The sequence below is a fragment of the Coffea arabica genome, chromosome 7c (assembly GCF_036785885.1).
Source record: "Coffea arabica cultivar ET-39 chromosome 7c, Coffea Arabica ET-39 HiFi, whole genome shotgun sequence".
Taxonomy (NCBI): Eukaryota; Viridiplantae; Streptophyta; class Magnoliopsida; order Gentianales; family Rubiaceae; genus Coffea; species Coffea arabica.
In genome coordinates, this window is record NC_092322.1 from 297,196 (window position 1) to 318,891 (window position 21,696).

Sequence of the window (21,696 nt, forward strand, 5' to 3'; positions counted from 1 at the left end):
CTCCAGTCACGAGCGAGCCGAGAGCTGAGATGGAGAACAGAAATTTTTTCAGGTTTCTTGTGCGTGAGCTGAGTTGTTCTGAGGTAATTTTCTGGACTATTTGGGTTGATCAGAGGTAGATTGAGCCATCTAGGGGCATGCATGTGTTGTTTGTGCAGTCAGATGATGAAATCAAAGTTTAGAAAAATCTGTTTTGGAAGTAAATGTTTCTGCCGAGAAGCTGAGTTGAAGATGCAGCTTTATTTTTCCTTCCCTGTGACAATCTTAGCTTAATTATGTGTTTAACCAACCAAAAACAAGAGGTTTAAGCTAGATATAACCTTGCATGTTGAGTTTAGACAGCCGGATGAGTAGTTTAGGAAAGAAAAATCTGTTATGCGTAAGAATTTGAGACTGCCGAGAGCTTGACTTGAATAATGCAGCTTCATTTGGTATAATTTTGCTGTTTTGAGCCTCTAACTGTGATTAACTAGTTAATTACAATATAACTAAGCTCTGCATGTAGTTAATTAATGGGTTTAAATTAGAAAAATAAAATGAAATAGAAATATGCTACATATATGATCATCCGAGGCTTGTTGGAAGATTTCTGGAAATTTTGGATGACTTTTGTTGTTAATCGAATTTAATTACTGAGCTAGATATGTTAATTAACTAGTTAAGTGATGGCATGTTGAATTGGAGCCTTAACACTTTGATTTAGCCGAGGAAAAAACTGGATTAAGAACATCTAATTGCTGGAAAACTTTGTGAACTGCCGCAAGCTTTGAACTGGCAAATTTTGAGGTTTATGACTGTTGTTTGAACTCAATTCTGAACTGGAAATGTTAATTGGTTAGATAAGTTGATGCATGGCAAATTTGAGAACCTAAAACCATGTTTTAGCCAAGGAAAAGTTGGATTTATAAACCTCGAAGTGCTGGAAAAGTCTTGATAGCCGAGAGGTTTGAGCAGGAATTTTCAGTTGTTTTTGGAAATTTTAATGGGTTCTGGAATTTTATTTTATTTCTTCCTTGGAATGTAATGGTTTAGAAATGCGTGGGAGATGTGTATTTTAAACTGTGTAAGTTGCTTAGCGATGAAATATTCAATATATTGGAAGACTGAACCAAGAATGTTGGAATATAAATGCTGGAATTTTTCTTTACGATAGCCGAAGGTTGAGTTGGAATTTTAGCTTGGTTTTGAAAATTTCTTTGAAACATAATGGTTGGAAATACCTGGAATATGTTGTTTTAAAGTTTTATAAGATACACGGATGTGAAACACTTGGATTGCTGGATGCTCAGGGCTAATGATTGATGAAACCCTTGGCCATTTGAATGATTTTATACAAGTGTCAAAGTGTGATGAAATTAATTGCTAGAATTACTTGAAGACTTTATATTTATTTTGCTTCAACTGTGAGGTGATATGAACTTGCCAAAACCAAGAGCTAATGATTGACGAAACCTTGGTCATTTATTCAATTTTGATCAGAAGTGAATCTATTGAAAACCCAAGGCTAATGATTGACGAATCCCTAACTATTAAAATGTGATTTTGATTTGCTGGCAAATTTGAACCATAATGGGATTTCGAAATGGGATCGAAATTGTGAAAATCGTTTCGACCCTGTGAACTAGAGCAATTTTGATCAAGTTAATCAAAAAAAAAAATTTTCCGCTAGTATCAAACGATAAAATTCAGTAATTAGTATTTTGCCTTAAATTTTGCCAACCGACAATTTTTCTTTAGCTTAAACTAGCCTTGATAGTTATAGAAAATAATTTTTCTAGCTTTTAAAACCCTAAGTCTTGTTTCATTTCCTTTCCTTTCTTTAAGACCTGTTCCTTGCTAGTTTTCTAGAGGAAATTTCCAAAATACGAGATTTTAGCGATTTTAACTAAACGTTCAGAAAACTTGTTCAGCAAGAAACATTATTTCACGTAAAAAAATTAGTTTTAGTAACACTTTTGCAAGAAAAGTAATATTAAAGAAATTTTACTAAGTATTTTACTAGTTTTAATACTACATGGTTTGTTGAATTATTCCAAGAAAATAAACTAGCTATACTACGAATAATTTTTCCTATGTAATCCTAGAACTAGTATAGCCCACTTATAGTTAAAATTTGGTATTTTAGGATTTAGCGAGGACGCAGATTTTGATTCCCAGCTTGATCAGTAACTTCACTCTTGGTGAGTGTCCCTGCTTGTTCTATTCCTACCTGATTTAAGTGCTTTCTTGACTTGATATGTGATATTAGCAAAAAAATGGTTTTTGATCCATCGAAGTGAGCAGTGTGTACTTTATCGCACTAGCCGTTCAAATGGTGACTTACGTGAAACAATTTTTCTCGTGAATCATCGAATCTAAATGTAGTTGCGTCGTTGGGTGAATCCTCGACTCCTGAATCCAACTGCAATAACGTCGTTGGGTGAATCCCTCGACTAATTTCCTGAGAGTATACTCAAGTATACTGCTCCAAATTTTCTAAGGGTATATCTCGAGTATACTGCTTCCTTAGTTGGTGTCCGGGCCCGGGACAGGGGTACGTACGGTGACGGGTTAGGAGTAAAAATGAGAGGATCTACATGGACTATAAGTAGTGAGAGTTGACGGAGGGTCAACTACGATGAATGGTGATCAAGCGAGGAAAATGGCTCCTGAGAGCCCCTGTATCCTACCTTGTGTTGTTATCCGCTTTCCTACTTGTTTACCTTAGTCAATATTGATTCTTGCTATTTGTTTATTTAGATGCATGTTTTGGGGCACCACTGAGATTTAGCTCACCCCACGTTTATTTGTTTTCCTTAACAGGTTCTGGAAGTTGAAAGTTTTGAAACTTGCTCATGTTTTCCTTTTGGAATGTATATGAATACTATGACTACATTTGTGGGCTGTAATGCGTTAATTTGGATAATGTACTTTTTATTTTGGATTGTCACTTGAAGCTGGAAAATGTGTAAAACTTAATTTGGATGCTTGGCTTGATTGTTGTATTTTGTTGTATGAATTTTTACTTAGTCAGGACGGTACGATTCTATTGCGCAGTTCGTAACGCGTGAGATTTTTAGAAGCCGTCGATTGGCTACGTTAAATTACTACTATCTCTGAAGTTAATGTGGTTGTAGTGACGGCTTTCTTCGGGAGAATTGTTTTGTAATAGATTAGGTTATTCTTCGAAAGGATTTGGGTTAAATGCTTGCGTGAGTCCTGGTGAGAGTTGGACAGACGGCCCGCCAATCCTTTGGTTCGCCTTAGGGGGAAGTGGGGTCGCCACACAAGCGAAATATTATTTGGGATAATTTCACTATTCCACAAATTGCTACATAACTTTCGATGTAGACTTCAACCAATTATTGTTAGGAATTATGATTAAATTAACAAGTGGAGGTTATTAACAAAAAGATATTCATATGGATTTTTCAAAAAACTTCACGTTTTTTAATTTTTTTTCTCATCTTTCATTCATATTAAATCAAATATTTTGCTAATAAAGTTTTAATATATTTATATTTATGTTCATCTACATTGATAATTTTATTGAATAATTCAGACAATTTTGTAAAATATCTATTTCATTCGAAACATAATTGATAACCAATTGAAGGTCCAAAGAAAAGAAAAAGAAAAATTATTGTTCAGTTAATTTAATTTACATATAGTCGTTTACATTTTTAATGGTTTTAAGCTCTTAAACTAAATGCTTAGTGTTATGCTGTCATTGAATATTATCATGCTTACTCTGTTCGAAACATCACAAGTTGCAGGTTTTTTCTTCTTTTTCTCTTTTGGTTGATAGAAGAAGCCAAGATTTATATTAATGAACTTTTGATGATATAATTTACAAATTTTCATATACTTCTTGTAGTGTTGTTTTCCTAATTATAATTGATTTAGAGTAGTTATCCCTATAATAATAAAGTTACTGTACCCATTTTACATTTCCTTATTACTTTTTTATGTACTTTCAAATATACCCTTGTTATAAAAGTTAAAGATGTCAAAATAGGTGAGTCATATGGGTTTCAGCGAGTCATGATTGGGTCATTTTATTGATACTTATTTGCTTAATTCAAACTTATTTGCTTAATACCCACTGAAAATTCAAACTTATTTGCTTAATACCCACTGAAAATTAAGTTTAAATGTATAATTATTTCTAAATCCTTATACTATATAAGAACGAGTTTAGGACTAGATTTCAACCGCAGGGGTGAGGCTATTTTGGGAATGTGAGAGTGTTTAAAGAGTAATTGGAACATTGAGTACAAGTCATTATAACTTTAATTTCACTATAATTACTTATATAACCTTTCAGACATTTAAGGTTAGGGGCAGGTTTGGTATGTTACAATGTTTGGTGCCAAGTTGAGTATCAAGTACAACTGAATAAAACTTGTATTTTGATAGAATTACATAAAAGTCCTTTTAATCATTTATTATACTAACATTTAAGCCTTCCAATTTCCTGAAACCTTTCTCATCCGTTAAGGAATTAATTGGATGTTTACATAATTGGATTTTAATTACAATTAATTAACTTAATTATTATTTGAACAATTATTATCATATTTATGTCCTCATGTTTAGCTGATACCCTTTCTTCTTTTTCGATTTCACCTCTTTGATTTTATTATGGCTATTAAATATTTCGTGGAATGCATAGTTTTTCCTTTAAATTGAGATGAGTTATTTGGGTTTGTCTTCTTCGATTGTAGTTTTTTTTTTTCATGATGATTGATTTATTCAAGAATTTCATATAGTTTGCCTTTTGATACTTCTAATTCCAAAAACTGACTAATTGTATTGTTTTTCTTAGTAGATTCCAGAGATTCTGTCTCTGGTCAAAGTACAATTTGAGATAATGTTGTCACTTTCTAAAATAATCAGAAAAGTAATTTTATCATCTTCTCCTCCTCACCCAAGGTATTATATCTTTATTTAAGTCAAATAACCTTATTTCTCATGAACTTTCTCCTATTATTCTTGACTTCAGGGATCTGTTGACTACATTCCAATAGTTATGGTTCAAGTAGTTATTTTTTCATGTAATATGATTTGGAATTCAACTTGTGTTTATTTTAATTGGAAATTTTATGATTGTAAAATTTATTAACTTAGAATTTTGTACTTCATTGAAACTAAAAAAGAAAATTAATCATGCTACATAGTACTAAGATGTCATTTGCACTCTATTTGCTTTCCATGTTATGACCTCGTTCTTGTATTATATTGTTTATATAGTTTCAAATACAAAAAATTTGCTTTTTTATGCTATGTAAAAGAATTTGTAGTGGAACTTGATGAGTTTAAATGCTTTAGGTACAGCACCATTTTGATTGCATTGTATTAATTCATTTACTCATAATTGTATGTTGTACAATGATAAATAATGTTTCTTGATTTGATTGAAGCAACTATTATCCATAGTTCAAACGAGTCAATTAAGTAGAGATGTAATATTGAATACTTATACAAGTAAACAATGGAAAATATCATTAAGCAGTTTCTACCTATAGTTTGCAATTCGAATTCATATGAGGAATTTCTTATGATTTTACTTACCATTTTCTATAATTTCAAATTTAGAAAATATTATTTGCACCAATTTTTTATAATCAAGATAGTTTCAATTCAGATCTTTAACAATTATGCAGATTTGAACTTATTTATGAGATTATAAAGAAATGACCCTAGCCAAAAATACCAAATCTGAATAGTTTCTATAAAACTTTGAAAAAGATCACTTAAGTTTCTTATCTATCTATCATTTTTGGGCATTATTATCTCTGTAAGAAACATGTAATTAAGTCGTATCATACCCACCAAATTATATAAATAGTTAGTAAAAAATAAAATTATTTTAAATTAGATTGGACGCAAAGTAATTGATGGATAAACTTGACTTGATAATTTAGATTGAGCTTAAGTCGAGGGAGAAATCAGAAACATTGCTTGAAAGATATTTCACGAACAGATATAGATTCGAGAGATGAAAGGTCCAATTGATACTTTAAAATGTTTTATCATCTTGGATAAGAAGAGACATTTGGATACTTTTCAATTGCACTTCAAACATTCATATGAGGAATTTCTTCTGATTTTACTTACCATTTTCTACAATTTCAAATTTAGAAAATATTATTTGCACCAATTTTTTATAATTAAGATAGTTTCAATTCAGATCTTTAATAATTTATGCATATTTGAACTTATTTATAAGATTACAAAAAATGCCCCTAGCCAAAAACACCAAATCTGAATAGTTTCTACAAAACTTTGAAAAAGACCACTTAAGTTTTTTATCTATCTATCATTTTTGGGCATTATTATCTCTGTAAGAAACATGTGATTAAATCGTATTATACGCACCAAATTATATAAATAGTTAGTAAAAAATAAAATTATTTTAGATTAGATTGGACGCAAAGTGATTGATGGATAAACTTGACTTGATAATTCAGGTTGAGATTAAGTCGAGGGAGAAATCAGAAACATTGCTTGAGGGATCTTTCACGAACATATATAGATTTGAGAGATGAAGGGTCCAATTGATACTTTAAAATGTTTTATCATCTTAGATAAGTTTTAGAAGAGACCTTTGGATACTGTTCAATTGCATTTCAAACATTCTTACATTTTCAAACTACCCTTATCTTTGCAGTTGAAATTCAAACATAGCCTTTGATCACAACGGATTCTTAAATAGTATAACGATAAGAATGTCTTATTGCACATTATTTTTATTGACTCACTATGTAACTTGTGATTTTTCTATTAAAATTACATGATAAAATCATTATACTTTAGTTCCGATACTACAAAATATTAAACAATAATTATTAATTATCTTGAATCACAAGCACCAAATTCCCGCGCGTCGCGCGGGCTATCCCTCCCTAGTAGATATAAATAAATGAGCCAAATCAACCTGCTACTATCCATCAATTAAATGGGTCTAATTAGATATTCATTTAAACTCATTCAAAATTCATTGCATAGCTAAATTCACTTATTAATAATGGGTGGATTTGGACAGCTCAACATGATTGGGTTGTGATTAATACATCTACTATAACTGCTCCATTGATCATGACAAACTAACAACCTCAATCTAACAATCACACGTTCTACTCTGTTAATCCCGTACCACTCATATCACTCGACTACTAGTTTCTTCTTATATAGCAAACACCGATTTTCTCTCCAGCTACCTTAAAAATATGTTGCCAATATAATCAGCCATAGCTATACCGCATAATAACCAAGATACCGATGAAATTAATGAAACAAGGGTAGAAAATTCATGTAAAGATTTATTTATTTCTAAATTTTACATGTAACACTAGTAAGAAACTAATAGTAATGACTTCTTGCGGGTAGTCTGACTGATTTCGTAGTCTAATCTTTACTAGCAGGTCACAGGATCGACTCTCGTATGTTATCTCATTGTGTATTTTTAGAATAAGATTCTACACAATTTCAGAGGATTAGTTTGGCCGAAAGGTTGAGATATCTCAAGCCGGAAAAAAAAAAAAAAAAAAAAACTAATAGTAATGGGTTGCACTTGGCTTGATGCCAAGCAAACCCTTCTAGGCAGTTACAAGTTATAACATCCCGTAACCGGACAATTTGCTAAGCCACATAAGATGCATCGACCGAGCCTTTGTATTCAGATAACCTTATGCAATTTGAATCGTTCCAATTTTATCGGATGTCCCAAAGGGACTTCACTTTACACATGTAACCCACAAAATTTGAGTCCTGCAGCTGAGATAACATTCAATAATGGATGTGATCGCATTTCCATCAACATCAACCCGAACAAACTATCTCTTCTCCTCAACATCACCTGCGAATCCACCCCTAAACCAGCTTTTTCCCATCATTCCAAACGAAACGCATGTCAGTCGCTGCAAATGCAGCTCAGTTGCTTGTTCTAAGCTTACCAAAACTCAGACCCACAAACTGTTTGATGAAATTCCTCTGTGGGATACTTTCGCATGGAACAACGTTATCCAGACTCATTTAACGAATGGGGACCCAAGACAAGTCACTTCCACTTACCAGCGAATGCTTTTGCTTGGCGTCGGGCCTGACCGCCATACTCTGCCTCGGGTTCTTGCAGCTTCGCGGCTTTTAGGTAACTTGTCATTGGGCAAACAGCTTCATTGCCATGTTATAAAGTTTGGGTTCGTTTCTGATGCATATGTCACATCGGCCATAGTTGATTTGTATGGTCAGCTGGAGGGCGTCCACGCTGCAAAATGGTATTTTAAGACTGCCAATTTCGACAGAAATAATGCTGTAGCGTGGACTTTGCTGGCTGGCATGTATGTGAAAAGGAATAAGCCTGAACTGGCGATTGACTTGTTTAACGAAATGATAGATCATGGTGGTAAAATTGTTGATGCTGTTGCACTGGTTACTGTTATTACTGCTTGTGGGATGTTGAAATCGTTGCGTGATGGGAGGCGTATTCATCAGATTGCTAAGGATTTTGGGTTGGATATCGATATTTTGGTAGGGAATGCTCTAGTGAAAATGTACATTGAATGTGGTAGTATCAGAGATGCGCGGGCAGTGTTTGATGGGCTGAGGTGCAAAGATGCCATTTCTTGGACTGCGATGATTAATGGGTATGTGAAAAAGGGAGGGTTCAATGAGGGCCTCAAGTTGTTTCGGTTAATGATTGGTGATGGGATAAAAGCTGATGCCTTTGCAATTTCTAGTGTTCTTCCAGGTTGTGCTCGAGTGGCTGCAAATAAGAATGGTAAGGAAATTCATGGCCATCTGATAAGGAATGGGATTGACATGAACGTAACTGTCCTGAATGCTCTGATGGACATGTACGTCAAATCAGGGTCCATTGAGTATGCTTCAAGAGTATTTGCTGCAATGAAAGACCGGGATGTTATTTCATGGACCATTATGATCTTGGGTCATAGTTTACATGGACAAGGAAAGGTTGGGATGGATTTGTATCACGAAATGGTGGAGAACTCAAGACTAGAAGCAGATCAGATGACTTTGGCTGCAGTCCTCTATGCTTGTTACTCTGCCCGCATGGTTGAAGAAGGTCGGTATTACTTTAACTGCATTAGATCGCCTAAGGTTGCACATTGTGCCTTGATCGTTGCACTTCTAGCCCGTGCTGGTCTCTTTGATGATGTGAAGGCGTTTATTGAGGAGAGGAAAATCTCAAGGCAAGGGGAAGTGTTAAGAGCATTACTTGATGGGTGCAGGGTACAGCGGAACCCCATTAGAGGAAAAGCAGTTATTGAGCAGCTTTGTGACTTGGAGCCTCTTAATGCAGAGAATTATGTTCTGTTATCGAACTGGTACACACATCACAAAAATTGGGACATGGCAGATAAATATACTGAGACAATTAAGGATATGGATTTGAGGCCTAGAAAAGCGTATAGTTGGATTGAGTTCAAAAACAAGATTCATGTCTTCAGGACAGGGGATGCATCTCACCCACGATCAGAAAGTGTGTACTCTGAACTACAGAATTTACAGAAGAGGGTAAAAGCAGAAGGATTTCAGAGTGCAGATTTTAGTCTCCATGATGTGTACGGAGAAAGAGAATGTGATCCCATTGGACATAGTGAACTCTTGGCTGTCTCATTTGGTCTTATCAATAGAGTAGCAGGGCAAACAATTCGCGTGAATAAAAATGGGCGCGTCTGTCAAAATTGCCATAGTTTTGTCAAGGCTATTTCAAAAGAAGCGGGGGTTGAAATTGTATTAAGAGATCCAGGTTGCTTTCATCATTTCAAGGATGGATGTTGTTCTTGTATGGACTGTTGGTGATTCGTTGACGGATTTTACAACTCTTGTAGTTTAGGATCCTTGAGGGTCAGAATGCACCTAAATGGTCATGAGCTAAGGCATTGATGGTCCTAAAGGACTTAGACCATACTCAAATTAGACAGTTTACCAGGCAAAGTCTAATTGATTGACGCAAACCAGATCACAGCTCCAAAGATGCTTCACCTGAAAAGAGTACATAATTTAATTTTTATCTGTAAACAAATAGATGACTGGAGGTTATAAAGTCCATTTTTTTTCCATTTGTGTACTGGTCTAATTAAGTTCTTAGGATAAATTTGATATTTTGCAACGTAGAGATCAAAAGAAAAACACAAGAAACTTGAACGACTATATATCTAGACAAAGAACAGAGAAACTTCTGAAGTTGTGCGTCAGATTTTTAAGGAGTTCTGATGATTATACGAACAAAAACCCCTAACGACTGAGTCTCACCAATAAGGCTGCTGTTAAAATACATAAAGATGACTCTTCCGCAGGTTGCACATTGCAAGATCAAGGGAAAGATAAATAAGTATGGTGCATACGTCGCAAGATCAAGTGAAAAGATAAGTAAAAAAAGAATGGGGTGGAATTTATAAGTTGCAGCCTTGAGACTGATCTGGGTCTTTCGGGATAAGAAAACTGAAAATAAAATATGACAAAGAACTCGATCCTAATATATCCTAGTAATAGTTTTAGGAATAAAGTTTCTTGATTGGTTTAAACTCATCCCTGTGTTCTTCGTAAATACTTCAGTCCTATGATTTGTTCTAAGCACATTCCTTCGATTCGACCAGTCCTCAGTTTTGTTTGTTTGAAAGTTGAAACCATCAAATAAGTAGAGGAAGGGTTTTAATGGTTCAAATTGTACAATTCTCGTTGATGACAAAAAAGAAATCCTGTATGGAAATGATGCTTTTGTTTTCATTTTTTTTTATTAAATATGCTATTTCCGGGTGTTTGATAACCCCAAGCCCCCCGGCAGCTCAGACGGTTTCCGTAGTCTCCTCTTTAGGAGTGGGTCTCAGGTTCGACTCTCGGGTGTTTTAGTGCTGTGATCCTTAGGGCAGACTCTCACAACCTGGAAAGAGTAGTCTAGCCGGTTCAAATGATTTTGGCCAGGTCAGGATACCTCTCTGTCGGCAAAAAAAAAAAAAAAAAAAAAACAAAAGGGTGTTTGATAACCCCATTACTTTATCGTGCATAATTAGCTCACTTCATATTGGAAAGGGAGAGGATGATCCTGACAACCCATTAAATAGGATTTACCAATATAGTCTCACCACATGAGCAAAGTCTCACTTAATTTGTATCTCATTAATTCCTTAAAACTCCTAGTTTCTTAATTCTCCCTACCGTTCTTTTATTTTCAGTTAAACGCTCCTTATTTCCTTTTTTCTGTTTTTATGTCTCTTTCTTTTTTTTCTTTTTTTTTTGTTTACAAGTTCTTAAAACAACCTAACTGGCTAAAATTCATTATCACCTTAAAAGATTCCAATTTCAGACTAATAATAGACTACCTCTCACATTTTTTATTTATGTTGATTTATACTTAAGTTTTTAATTTTGCTATCTTTTTGTACACTTATTAAAACTGGGTAGTTAATTATCCAAAATATACAAAAAAGATCAAAAATAAAAATTTTGGGTATAAATTAACATAAATCAAAAGTGTGATAGGTAGTTTATTATTAGTCTAAAATTAGAGTCTCTTAAGGTGATGTTGAATTAGCCGGTTTGGTTGTTTTAAGAGTTTGTAAAAAGGACAAGAAAACAAAAACAAGAAGATAAAGATTTGGAGGAAAAGAAAAGTAAGAAAGGATCCAACATTTGGAGAGTAACAAGAAAACTGAAAAATAAAGCAGAGTTAGACTTGGGAATGGCCTTGGAAGGCATTTATGAGATAGAGAGCAAATGGAACTTTGCTTACGTGACAAAGTTAGATTAGTAAATGGAACTTTGCTCAAGGAGTTTTTTGACGTTTTAAGTTACAATTCTTAACAGCGATATTTGTGCGGACCTTTGTGCGTAAAGTGTTTCGACAAAAATGCTTTATAATTTGAAATTTCTAATAAGGGTTAATTACATCTACCTCCCTTGTAGTTTGACCAAACTACAAATAGATCCCCTGAACTTTGAGAAATAACACTTCTCCCCTTTGACTTCACAATTTATAAGTAACAAACAACACTCTCCCGTTAGTTGACAAACGACTGTTAATTCCAATTATTAAAAAAGTAGTACAAAAGCTCAACATGCCCCCTCCAGCTTTGATGTGCTATCTGAATTTGAATCGCATTTCTTAAAAAAAAAAAAAAAAAGGGAAGGAGCAAAAAAACTCATTTAGGAAATAAAAAGAAAAAAGGGCAATATTGAAATATCGATGGCCAAAAAAAAAAAACCCTTATCTACCTGTTCCCTTCCCCCAACCTATTTCAGAAATGTACTGCCTTTGCATATAAACATATCTATGTCAATGAATTACAGAATTCAATAGATTTTTTTTTTGGCAACTACCAATTGCAAACCAGTGAAGTAAGAAACTGGACCAGGGGCAGGAACGGTTATAGATGCAACGGTTCCTGAAGGTTATGTGCATTTTGCATACGGCGTATCTATTTGTACATGGTATAACTTACTTTCAACAACGTGTAATTTAAAAAAAAAATTTGTGGATCCCACACATGTTGTTAAAAATGAAGTAAAAGATGAGATCTAAGCCGTACACATTTTTTTTTGTTAAATCTTGGCCGTGAACTGCTCAGGGACGGTTCGCCTGATGACCGTCCTTGCCCCAAATCCTAAGAAACCCATCTCACAGATGCTGCCTATTTTTTAGAACCAAACCCAATTCCCACACAATAGCCGCTATATACATGCATCAGTCTTTGTGGTTGGACAAACTTTGGTTGGAGGCAATTTTACAATGTGCAGCATGAGATCAATTTGAGTTGTGGAAAGGCAAGGGGATTGGTTAGAGGATAGGGATTTAGTTTGAAACAACATCGCATGTGATGGAATCTGGATTCTAAAGACTCTTGGTTATGGCGATCCAAAAGGGACTGCTTTGGATTTGGTATATTTTAGACAAATTAAAAGGAAAGTTTTGGAAAGGAGTTTGAGGGACTAGAAATCTGACTAAAAATATAATATCCCGTAATTTTTTTTCCTTCCATAAAGTAATTCTTGGGATTAAGGGAAAAATTTGTTTAATTAAATTAAAAGTCCATCAACTATAAAATCCGGGACTTAGCGGATTTCTTTCGAAATTCGTAGGAAGGCAATCCGAACCTTATTAGTTACGGTATTTTGTGACTATCTGAAAATTAATTTATGAACAAGATAATTTGGAATAGGTAGGAATGGAGTATTTCATATAAATAATTCTGTGGAAAAAAGGGGGGGAGAGGAAACCTAGTTCAAAGGGGATTGTGATTAGGGTTTGCCTATATAAGTACATCTAGGGTAATGAGGAGCCGTCCTTCTTGCATTTTTAAGCAACCAATAGAAAGGAAAAGGGAGTGAGAGAGATGGCTGGAGTTCAAGAAAACTTGGGAACAAAGGAGGTGCACATATCAGGAGGATGTACGTGTGCTGAAGAGGTAAAACACTTGTCTAATGAACTTAGTAAATAGTTACGTGATTTGAATACTTTGTTGGAGGAAGAAAACGTGTGGACTATGAGTCTCATTCCAGCTATCATGACTTGTGATTTAATACGTGGTTGTAAGGAGTTAAATTGAAACGATTTGAGTGTCTAAACTAAACAGGAATAGCCGTCAGGTTTTGACAGATTGTAGTGGCAATAATATGGAATTTGTTCGTGGCCTTAGAGGCTGTGCTTTTTGATAGAATTTTGATATGTTATGGGCCTATATGTTTAGGGTTTGTATATAAAATTTCAGACCAAAATTCGAAGTTTAGGAGGGTCTTTTGATTTCTGAATCAGAGTTGGTCATGCTTTGGCAGTTTTTGCATGAGGTTGGGTTGTATGTCAAGAAAACGTTTTCATAAGCATAATTTTTTGCAAGAATCTTGAACCAGAATCCTCCTAACATGTAAAAGATCAGACTATAAAAGTTTGGGTAATTTTTGAAAACGTTTCTTGAGTTTTCTCTAAGTTGGAAGAAGAAAAAAAAACTGGTTTCCTAATCTGTTAGGTTTCTAAACAGATTTGGAAACTTGATTCTTATGGGTTTAAGCAACGAATTTAAGGCAACTTTCACCCAAGATTTGACTATAGATTTTGGGCATTACTTGTAAAAGAACATTCTGGATGTTGTGGACATAAAATCCAGTTCTTAAAGATCATTTTTGCAAGGGTTCAGTGGGCAAGTTCAAATCTGTCAAAAGAATGGGATTGTTAAATCTAATGGGTTATTGCTTTGGAACCTAGAAAGAGCACTAAAACTTTAACTCTTGGGAAGACTTATATCAGGTAAAGGCTGGTTTAAACATCACAAGTAATAAGGCAGAGGTTTTAATTGTTTAACTTAAAGATTAGGAATTTTTCCAGGGATAGATTATGAACAGAAAATCTGTCAGGTGGAGTAACCGGAGATGACGAGCGAATTTTACCAAGGCAAATTAGCGAATTTAGGGAAGCGGTCTTCACAGAAGTGGTAGGGTTTCGAATCTAGTTTACAGAGGTGTTTTTGGTTTCTGATTACAATGCGTATATCTGAAGTTAGGACCAAGACACTAGCAACTAGTTAAATCTGAAATTTTTCATAAGATGAAGTAGAAGCTATAAGTATCGCCGAATAAGACCAATTCAGTCCACACAAATTAAGAATGTTTATTTATAAATAGTTGGATGATACTTTTGTATACTATTAGGGTCACACATAAGAGCTAACTCAAGGGATGGAAGAGTAAAAGAAATTAGTTCGAATTTGAGGTGAGTACTTCACACTATCCTTATAGTTGTGACAACAAACATTTTATGAATTGGAATGTTATTTTACTATACAAAAATTCGGATCATATGTGCTATTTTGAATGGAACCTTTATCGTGATATGCTCATTATGAAATGTGTTATGAAATAAAATGATACTAATGTAATGGACCCACTTAATTATAATCATGACTACACTCAGCAGGACCAAATCCAACCATTATGATTATGAATTCAAATTCAAACTATGACCTTTCTCTAGTGCAGGTTAAATACTAGGCTGCGTACACAGAAACCGATAAAGGAATGATCCTCTAATTAAGTTAAAGCTTTTATTTGGTGATTGTTATGAATTTGAATTTGATGCATAACCGTGTTTGCAAATTTGAATACGACCCTATAGTTCTTTTGTAACAGTTGGAGTTATGAATATAAAGTATGAATTGTGTTGTGTGTGTGCTAAATTATATGTATATGTAACGTGTATGATCCGGCAGGGATAAGAGGTAGTACTTGCTAAGCATGCAAAAGCTCACCCCTCCTTCTCACCCTATTTTGCAGACAACGATGGAGAATATGAGTTAGTGTTTGTGGAAAAAGAGGAAGAATAGATGATCAATGGTTGGATGTTGATATAGTGGTTAAGCTTATAAGTTTAGAAGTGGAGATTTTTTTTTATTTTCTAGTCATGTCTGAGGGATTTTAATATGTGGCATTAGTCTACAAGTGGACAATTTTTACTTTTATTTTCATGATACGTTTACTCCTTATGCTAGTTGATGTTGAGCGTAGTTTTATTGGATTTTTTTTTTAAATCATCTATCTCAGGTGTTGTTTGCAAGGTTAAATAGTAAAGTATGAGACTTGAGGGGGGGTTTACTCTTTGAGATTCATGGCGCGTTGCATTCCAAATCAAGTGGTCGATTTGGGGTATGACATTAAGTGGTATCAAAACCCTAGGTTCAAGATCTACAATGTTATCGTATTAGTTACTACTACAAATTAAGCCAATAAGTGTAAGCCATTAATTAGCAACTTTTTGGTATAGGAAGATAAGAAGATGTCGATTTCGGTGGAATTTCTCAGTGAAATGGTGGAACAAAGAGTTTGTGAAAGGGAGGAGATTCAAAGGCTAGCAAATGAATACAATAGGCAAGTGGAGATTCACTGCCAGCTTCAAGATGAAAACAAGGATTTGAAACGCAAGTTGGTGGAAGTAGAGGATGAAGGAATTTGTGGAAAAGGGGCTGCCTAGAGGTTATGAAGGTTAAGCAAATGGTGAGAAGGGAGATGAGAGGATTTCAGGATGAGATTGACCCAAATATGGCAGCTCAAGAAAAGCGATGGATTCATGTGGAGAGAATGTTGCGGATGCTTTTGGAGTGCATTTCATCCCCTCCAGTCAATGTAGCTCAGGGTCATAAGAATGAAAATGATGATGAAGCGGAAAGGGATTCTAAGAAAGAGCTAGTGGTGCAAGATGAAGAGGAATAAATACTAGTAGTGATTTTTTTTTTTAAGTTGAGCAAACATCCTTGCTAGTTTATATGTTTAGTGGTGAATTTTAACCCTAATCGAAGAGTATTAGTTTGACCCTTACTTAGTTGTGAATAAGGCTTATTGCCACCCGATCTCTTGGTTAAATTGAGATAAATTTCATTTGATTAATTTAACTGTAATTTTGATTTCTTTATTGTTGAATGGTTGTAATGCTATATTTTTTTTCTTCTTTCCTTTTCTCCTCTTGATTAAGCTTTATAAAAAAAAAATCAACAACAACAACAACAATAATAATAATAATATTCTTTTACTATAAAATTTAAGAGTACGTAACAAAAGTATGTGTGTAGGAATATGCCGCCTAGAAGAAGATCGCAAAATCAGAACAACAATAATCAACAAACGTCCCCTCAGGGTCAAGGCTCCAATTCAACAGGTAATGCCATAACAAATGTGCAATTAAACATGCCCCCGGAGCTCGTGCAAGTTATAACTAACTATACTACCATAGTTCAAAACCAAGTGAATGTGAATGTCAACTTGCAAGGGAACGGTAACCGGCAAGGAAGCTTTAATGCTCAGGGACCTATGGACACCCATGTCTATTATGAGCGCATGAAAAAGGTTCATGTGCCTACTTTTGATGGAGCACTGGACCTAGATAAGGCTGAATAATGGATAGAGGAAGTTGAAAACAATTTTACACTTCTTAATGTGTCAGAAGGAGTGAAACATTTGATGATTAAGCCTTTCCTAGTAGGAGATGCGAGCAAATGGTGAACCGCAATAGAGCCAACTATTATCTCACCCATCACTTAGACTCACTTTAGGGACCAATTTATGGCACATTTCTTTCCACTTGCGATTAGGATGCAGAGGATGCAGCAATTTGAAAATTTAAGACAAACCCTTGGAATGTCAGTAGTGGAGTATGCCCATAAATTTGCGACTCTAGGTAGATTCTCTCCTACCATTATAGCTAACAAATCGTTGAAGATATTGAGATATGAAAATGGCTTACTGAGTGAAGTTCAGATGGGGATGGTGAATGCAGCTACTCCAAGTTATAGTGCTATGTATGCGGCTAGTTTGAGAGTTGAAACTGAGATAGCAAGAATTAAGGAGGTGGAGAAGGCTAAACGCCCAAGACCTATTGATTTCATGGAAAATCCAAACAATCCAAGACAAAAAAGAGTGTTTAAACTTGTCAAGAGGGTTAAGGTGAATACCAAAGATACTTCTGGATCGGACAAGGCAATGGGCAAGGTTGCTAGAAATAACCCTCCTCTAGCTCCGGAATGTGTCTACTATCATAGATGTCACCCAAGCGAGTGTCGTTGGAAGACAGGAGCCTGCTTCAATTGCGAACAACTGGGTTATCGTACTAAGGATTGTTCAAAACCCCCCAAGGGATGTGACAAAAGGATCTAAAGCCAGTGATGATAGACCAAAACCTAATGCGAGAGTACATGCAATGATTGACATGGATATCGATGGGATTGATGATGTGGTCACAAGTGCGCTTTCTATAAACTTTGTACCTACTTACGTACTGTTTGATTGTGGTGTATCTCATTCTTTTGTGTAAAAAAAATTTGTGAAGTTGCTTAATATGGTACCGGAGTGGTTGGATGACCCCTATCGTGTCTCTACACCTGGGGATAAAATTTTAGTTTCTCATATAAGATATAAGAGATGTCAGATTGACATGGGAGGTAAGAAGTTTGACGTTGACCTAGTAAAAATTGGTATGAATGACTTTAATGTAATTCTTAGTATGGATTGGTTAGCAAAGAATTTCGCACAAATAGATTGTGGACATAAGAGGGTGAATTCACACTACCGGGAGAAGAAGAATTTGTCTATGAAGGGAATGTTAGGAAGGATAAAAATAAGCCCAATGAATACTTATTAACATCCATACAAGCAATTAGAGTCTTAAGGAAAGGGGCAAAGGGATACTTAGCATATGTGATTGATAGCATTAGTGAAGTACTACCTTTGGATAAAATCCCTATAGTGAGAGAATTTCACGACATGTTTCATGAAGATTTACCTAAGATCCCACCTGATTGAGAGATTGAATCTGAAATTGATTTGATACTTGAAGCTGAGTCAATCTTAAAAACTCCATATAGGATAGCCCCAGCAAAATTGAAGGAATTAAAGGAACAATTATAAGAGTTATTAGATAAGAAGTTTATTCGGCCAATTGTATCACTTTGAGGGGCACCAGCATTGTTCATAAAGAAAAAGGATGGGACCTTATGGTTGTGTATTGACTATTAAGAATAAATACTCTCTCTCTAGAATTGATGACCTATTTGACCAGTTAAAGGGTGTTAGAGTTTTTTCAAAGGTTGATTTGAGATCTGGATACCATCAATTGAAAATTAAGGAAGAAGACATAGCGAAAACTGTCTTTAGAACAAGATATGGACACTATGAGTTTTTTGTCATGCCTTTTGGGTTGACCAATACTACAGCTGCTTTCGTGGACCTAATGAATAGAGTTTTAGGTCCCAATTGGATTGATTTACAGTGGTGTTTATTGACAATATATTGATCTACTCTGCAACAGAAAATGTTCATGAACAGCACCTGAGGGAAGTTTTAGACATCTTAAAGAAGAAAAAACTCTATGCTAAGTTCAACAAACGTAAGTTTTGGCTTTTAGGATATGTGATTTCAGAACAAGAGGTATCGGTCGATCCTAAGAAGGTGGAAGCAGTTATGGATTGGCCAAGGCCTACTAATGTGACAGAAGTGAGGAGCTTTTTAGGCCTTGCTTGCTATTATAGAAAATTTATGGAAGAATTTTCTACAATAGCAACTCCTTTGAGTAGATTGACACAAAAGAGAGCCAAGTTTACTTGGACACTTGAATGTGAGGAGAGTTTCCAAGAGCTCAAGAGAAGATTAGTATGTGCACTTGTTCTGGCATTACTCTCGAGAAGGCATGGTTTGATGATTTATAGTGATGCTTCTAAGAATGAATTAGGTTGTGTATTAATGCAAAACGGGAGAGTGATTGCCTATGTTTCAAGGCAATTGAAACCCTATAAGCAGAATTATCGTACACACAACTTAGAATTAGCAGCCATAGTATTTGCATTGAAGATTTGGAGACACTACCTGTATGACGAACGTTGTGAAATTTTCACAAATCATAAGAGTTCAAAGTAGTTATTTACTCAAAAAGAGTTCAATATAAGATAACAAAGGTGGTTAAAACTGATTAAAGATTATGATCTTACCATAAACTATCATCCTCGAAAGGCTAATAGGGTAGCCAATGCTTTGAGTAGGAAGCCTATGACTACGAGGATCTCTGTTTTGAACAAACAACTAGATGAGCTGAATTTGGAAGTGGAAGACTCAACTAAGAAGGCTTTGTCAGTTCTAATGGCACAACCGATATTGCTAAGTCAAATTAAGGATGCACAAAAGGAGGATGATGGATTTCGGAAGATGAGAGAAAAATTACCTTTAGACTTCTAAGTGTACGAGGACGGGAGTTTGAGAATAAGAGGGAGGTTATGTCTGCCTCAAAATGAGAAGTTAAAATATGAGATAATGAAGTAGGCTCATAATAGCAAGTACTCCATTCGTCCTTGAGGAAATAAGATATATAAGGATCTTAAAAAGAACTTCTGGTAGAAAGGCATGAAGAGAAATATTGCGGAGTTTGTGGCTAAGTGTCTAGTTTGTCAACAAGTAAAAGTGAAGCATCAATGTCCCGCAAGATTGTTGAAACTGTTAGAAATTCCTCAATGGAAATGAGAACATATAACCATGGATTTCATCGTGGGATTGCCTAAAACTAAACTTGAAAATGACACTATATAGGTTACAATGGATAGGCTGATGAAATCCGCACATTTCTTACCTATGAAGAATACGGCAACTATGGAAAGATTGATAGAAATGTACGTGAAGAATATAACGTGTTTTCATGGAGTACCTGTGAGCATAGTATCAGACCGTGATCTAAGATTTACTTCCCGATTCTGGACCGCTTATCAATAAACGATAGGGACAAAATTACATTTAAGTACAGCATTTCATCCTTAGATTGATGGGCAATCGGAGCGTACCATACAGACCTTGGAGGATATATTAAAGGCCTGTGTATTGGATTTTAAGGAGAATTGGGATAAATTGGTTAAATTCATGAAATTTTTCTATAACAATAGTTACCATAGTAGTATCGGAATAGCCCCATTTGAAGCCTTATACGTGAGAAAATGTAGATCACCATTGTATTGGGATGAAATTGGGAAAAAGTTGGTAGTTTGCCCGGAGTTAATATAGCAAACAGTTAAAAAAATTAAGATTATTCAGCAAAGGTTAAAGGTTATGCAACACCGTAGTAAAAGTTGGGCAGACTCTAAGAGATGTCTCTTGGACTTTGAGAATGATGATAAGGTATATCTTTGTGTATCTCCTATGAAAGGAGTAGTGAGATTTCATAAATGTGGGAAATTAAGCCCTAGATTCATTGGACCATATGAAATCTTAGATAAGGTTAGAGATTTGGCTTACAGGTTGGCCTTGCCACCTTCACTGTTGCATGTGCATAATGTGTTTCACGTAGCGCAGTTAAGGAGGTAAGTAGCGGATTCAGGACACGTGTTAAAAGACCAACCGGAGATAATTGTGGATTCAGACTTAACTTCTAAGGAATGTCCCATAAGAATTGTAGACCATAAGGAGTGGATCATGAGAAACAAGACAATTTCATTTGTTAAGATGCAGTGGTCAAATCATGATGAAATGAAAGCTACGTGGGAACTTGAGGATGAGATAAGGAGGGATTATCCCTTTCTGTTCACATAAGGTACTTAAGTTTTGAGAACAAAATTTTGTATAAGGGGGGTAGAATATAATATCCCGTAATTTTTTTCCTTCCATAAAGTAATTCTTGGAATTAAGGAAAAATTTTGTTTAATTGAATTAAAAGTCCATCAACTATAAAATCTGGGACTCAACGGATTTCTTTTGAAATTCATAGAAAGGGAATCCGAACCTTTTTAGTTACGGTATTTTGTGACTATTTGAAAATTAATTTATGAACAGGATAATTTGAAATAGGTACGAAGGGAGTATTTCATGTAAATATCTATGGAAAAAAAGGGGATTGTGATTAGGATTTGCCTATATAAGTACACCTAGAGTAATGAGGAGCCGTCCTTCTTGCATTTTTCGGCAACCAACTGAGAGGAAAAAGGAGTAAGAGAGACAGCTGGAGTTCAAGAAAACTTGAAAGCAAAGGAGGTGCACATACCAAGAAGGTACATGTGTGCTGAAGAGGTAAAACACTTGTTTTATGAACTTAGTAAATAGTTACGTAATTTGAGTACTTTGTCGGAGGAGAAAATGTGTGGACTATGAGTCTCATTCCAGCTATCATGACTTGTGATTTAATACGTGGTTGTAAGGAGTTCAATTGAAAAGATTTGAGTATTTAAACTAAACAGGAATAGTCGT

The 21,696-nt window shown here is 35.0% G+C and overlaps 1 protein-coding gene across 1 annotated transcript; it reads left to right on the plus strand.

Annotated features, from left to right (window-relative positions):
- Positions 1-7,183: 7,183 nt before the first annotated feature.
- LOC113713885 (pentatricopeptide repeat-containing protein At3g12770-like) lies at positions 7,184-10,065 on the plus strand. The gene has a single exon (XM_027237691.2). The coding sequence runs from the start codon at positions 7,777-7,779 to the stop codon at positions 9,805-9,807; it is 2,031 nt and encodes a 676-aa protein (XP_027093492.1). The 5' UTR covers positions 7,184-7,776; the 3' UTR covers positions 9,808-10,065.
- Positions 10,066-21,696: the final 11,631 nt, after the last annotated feature.

What these genes read in the sequence shown, in the direction of transcription:
- LOC113713885 (XM_027237691.2), top strand. Translation starts at nt 7,777, where the DNA reads ATGGATGTGATCGCATTTCCATCAACATCAACCCGAACAAACTATCTC.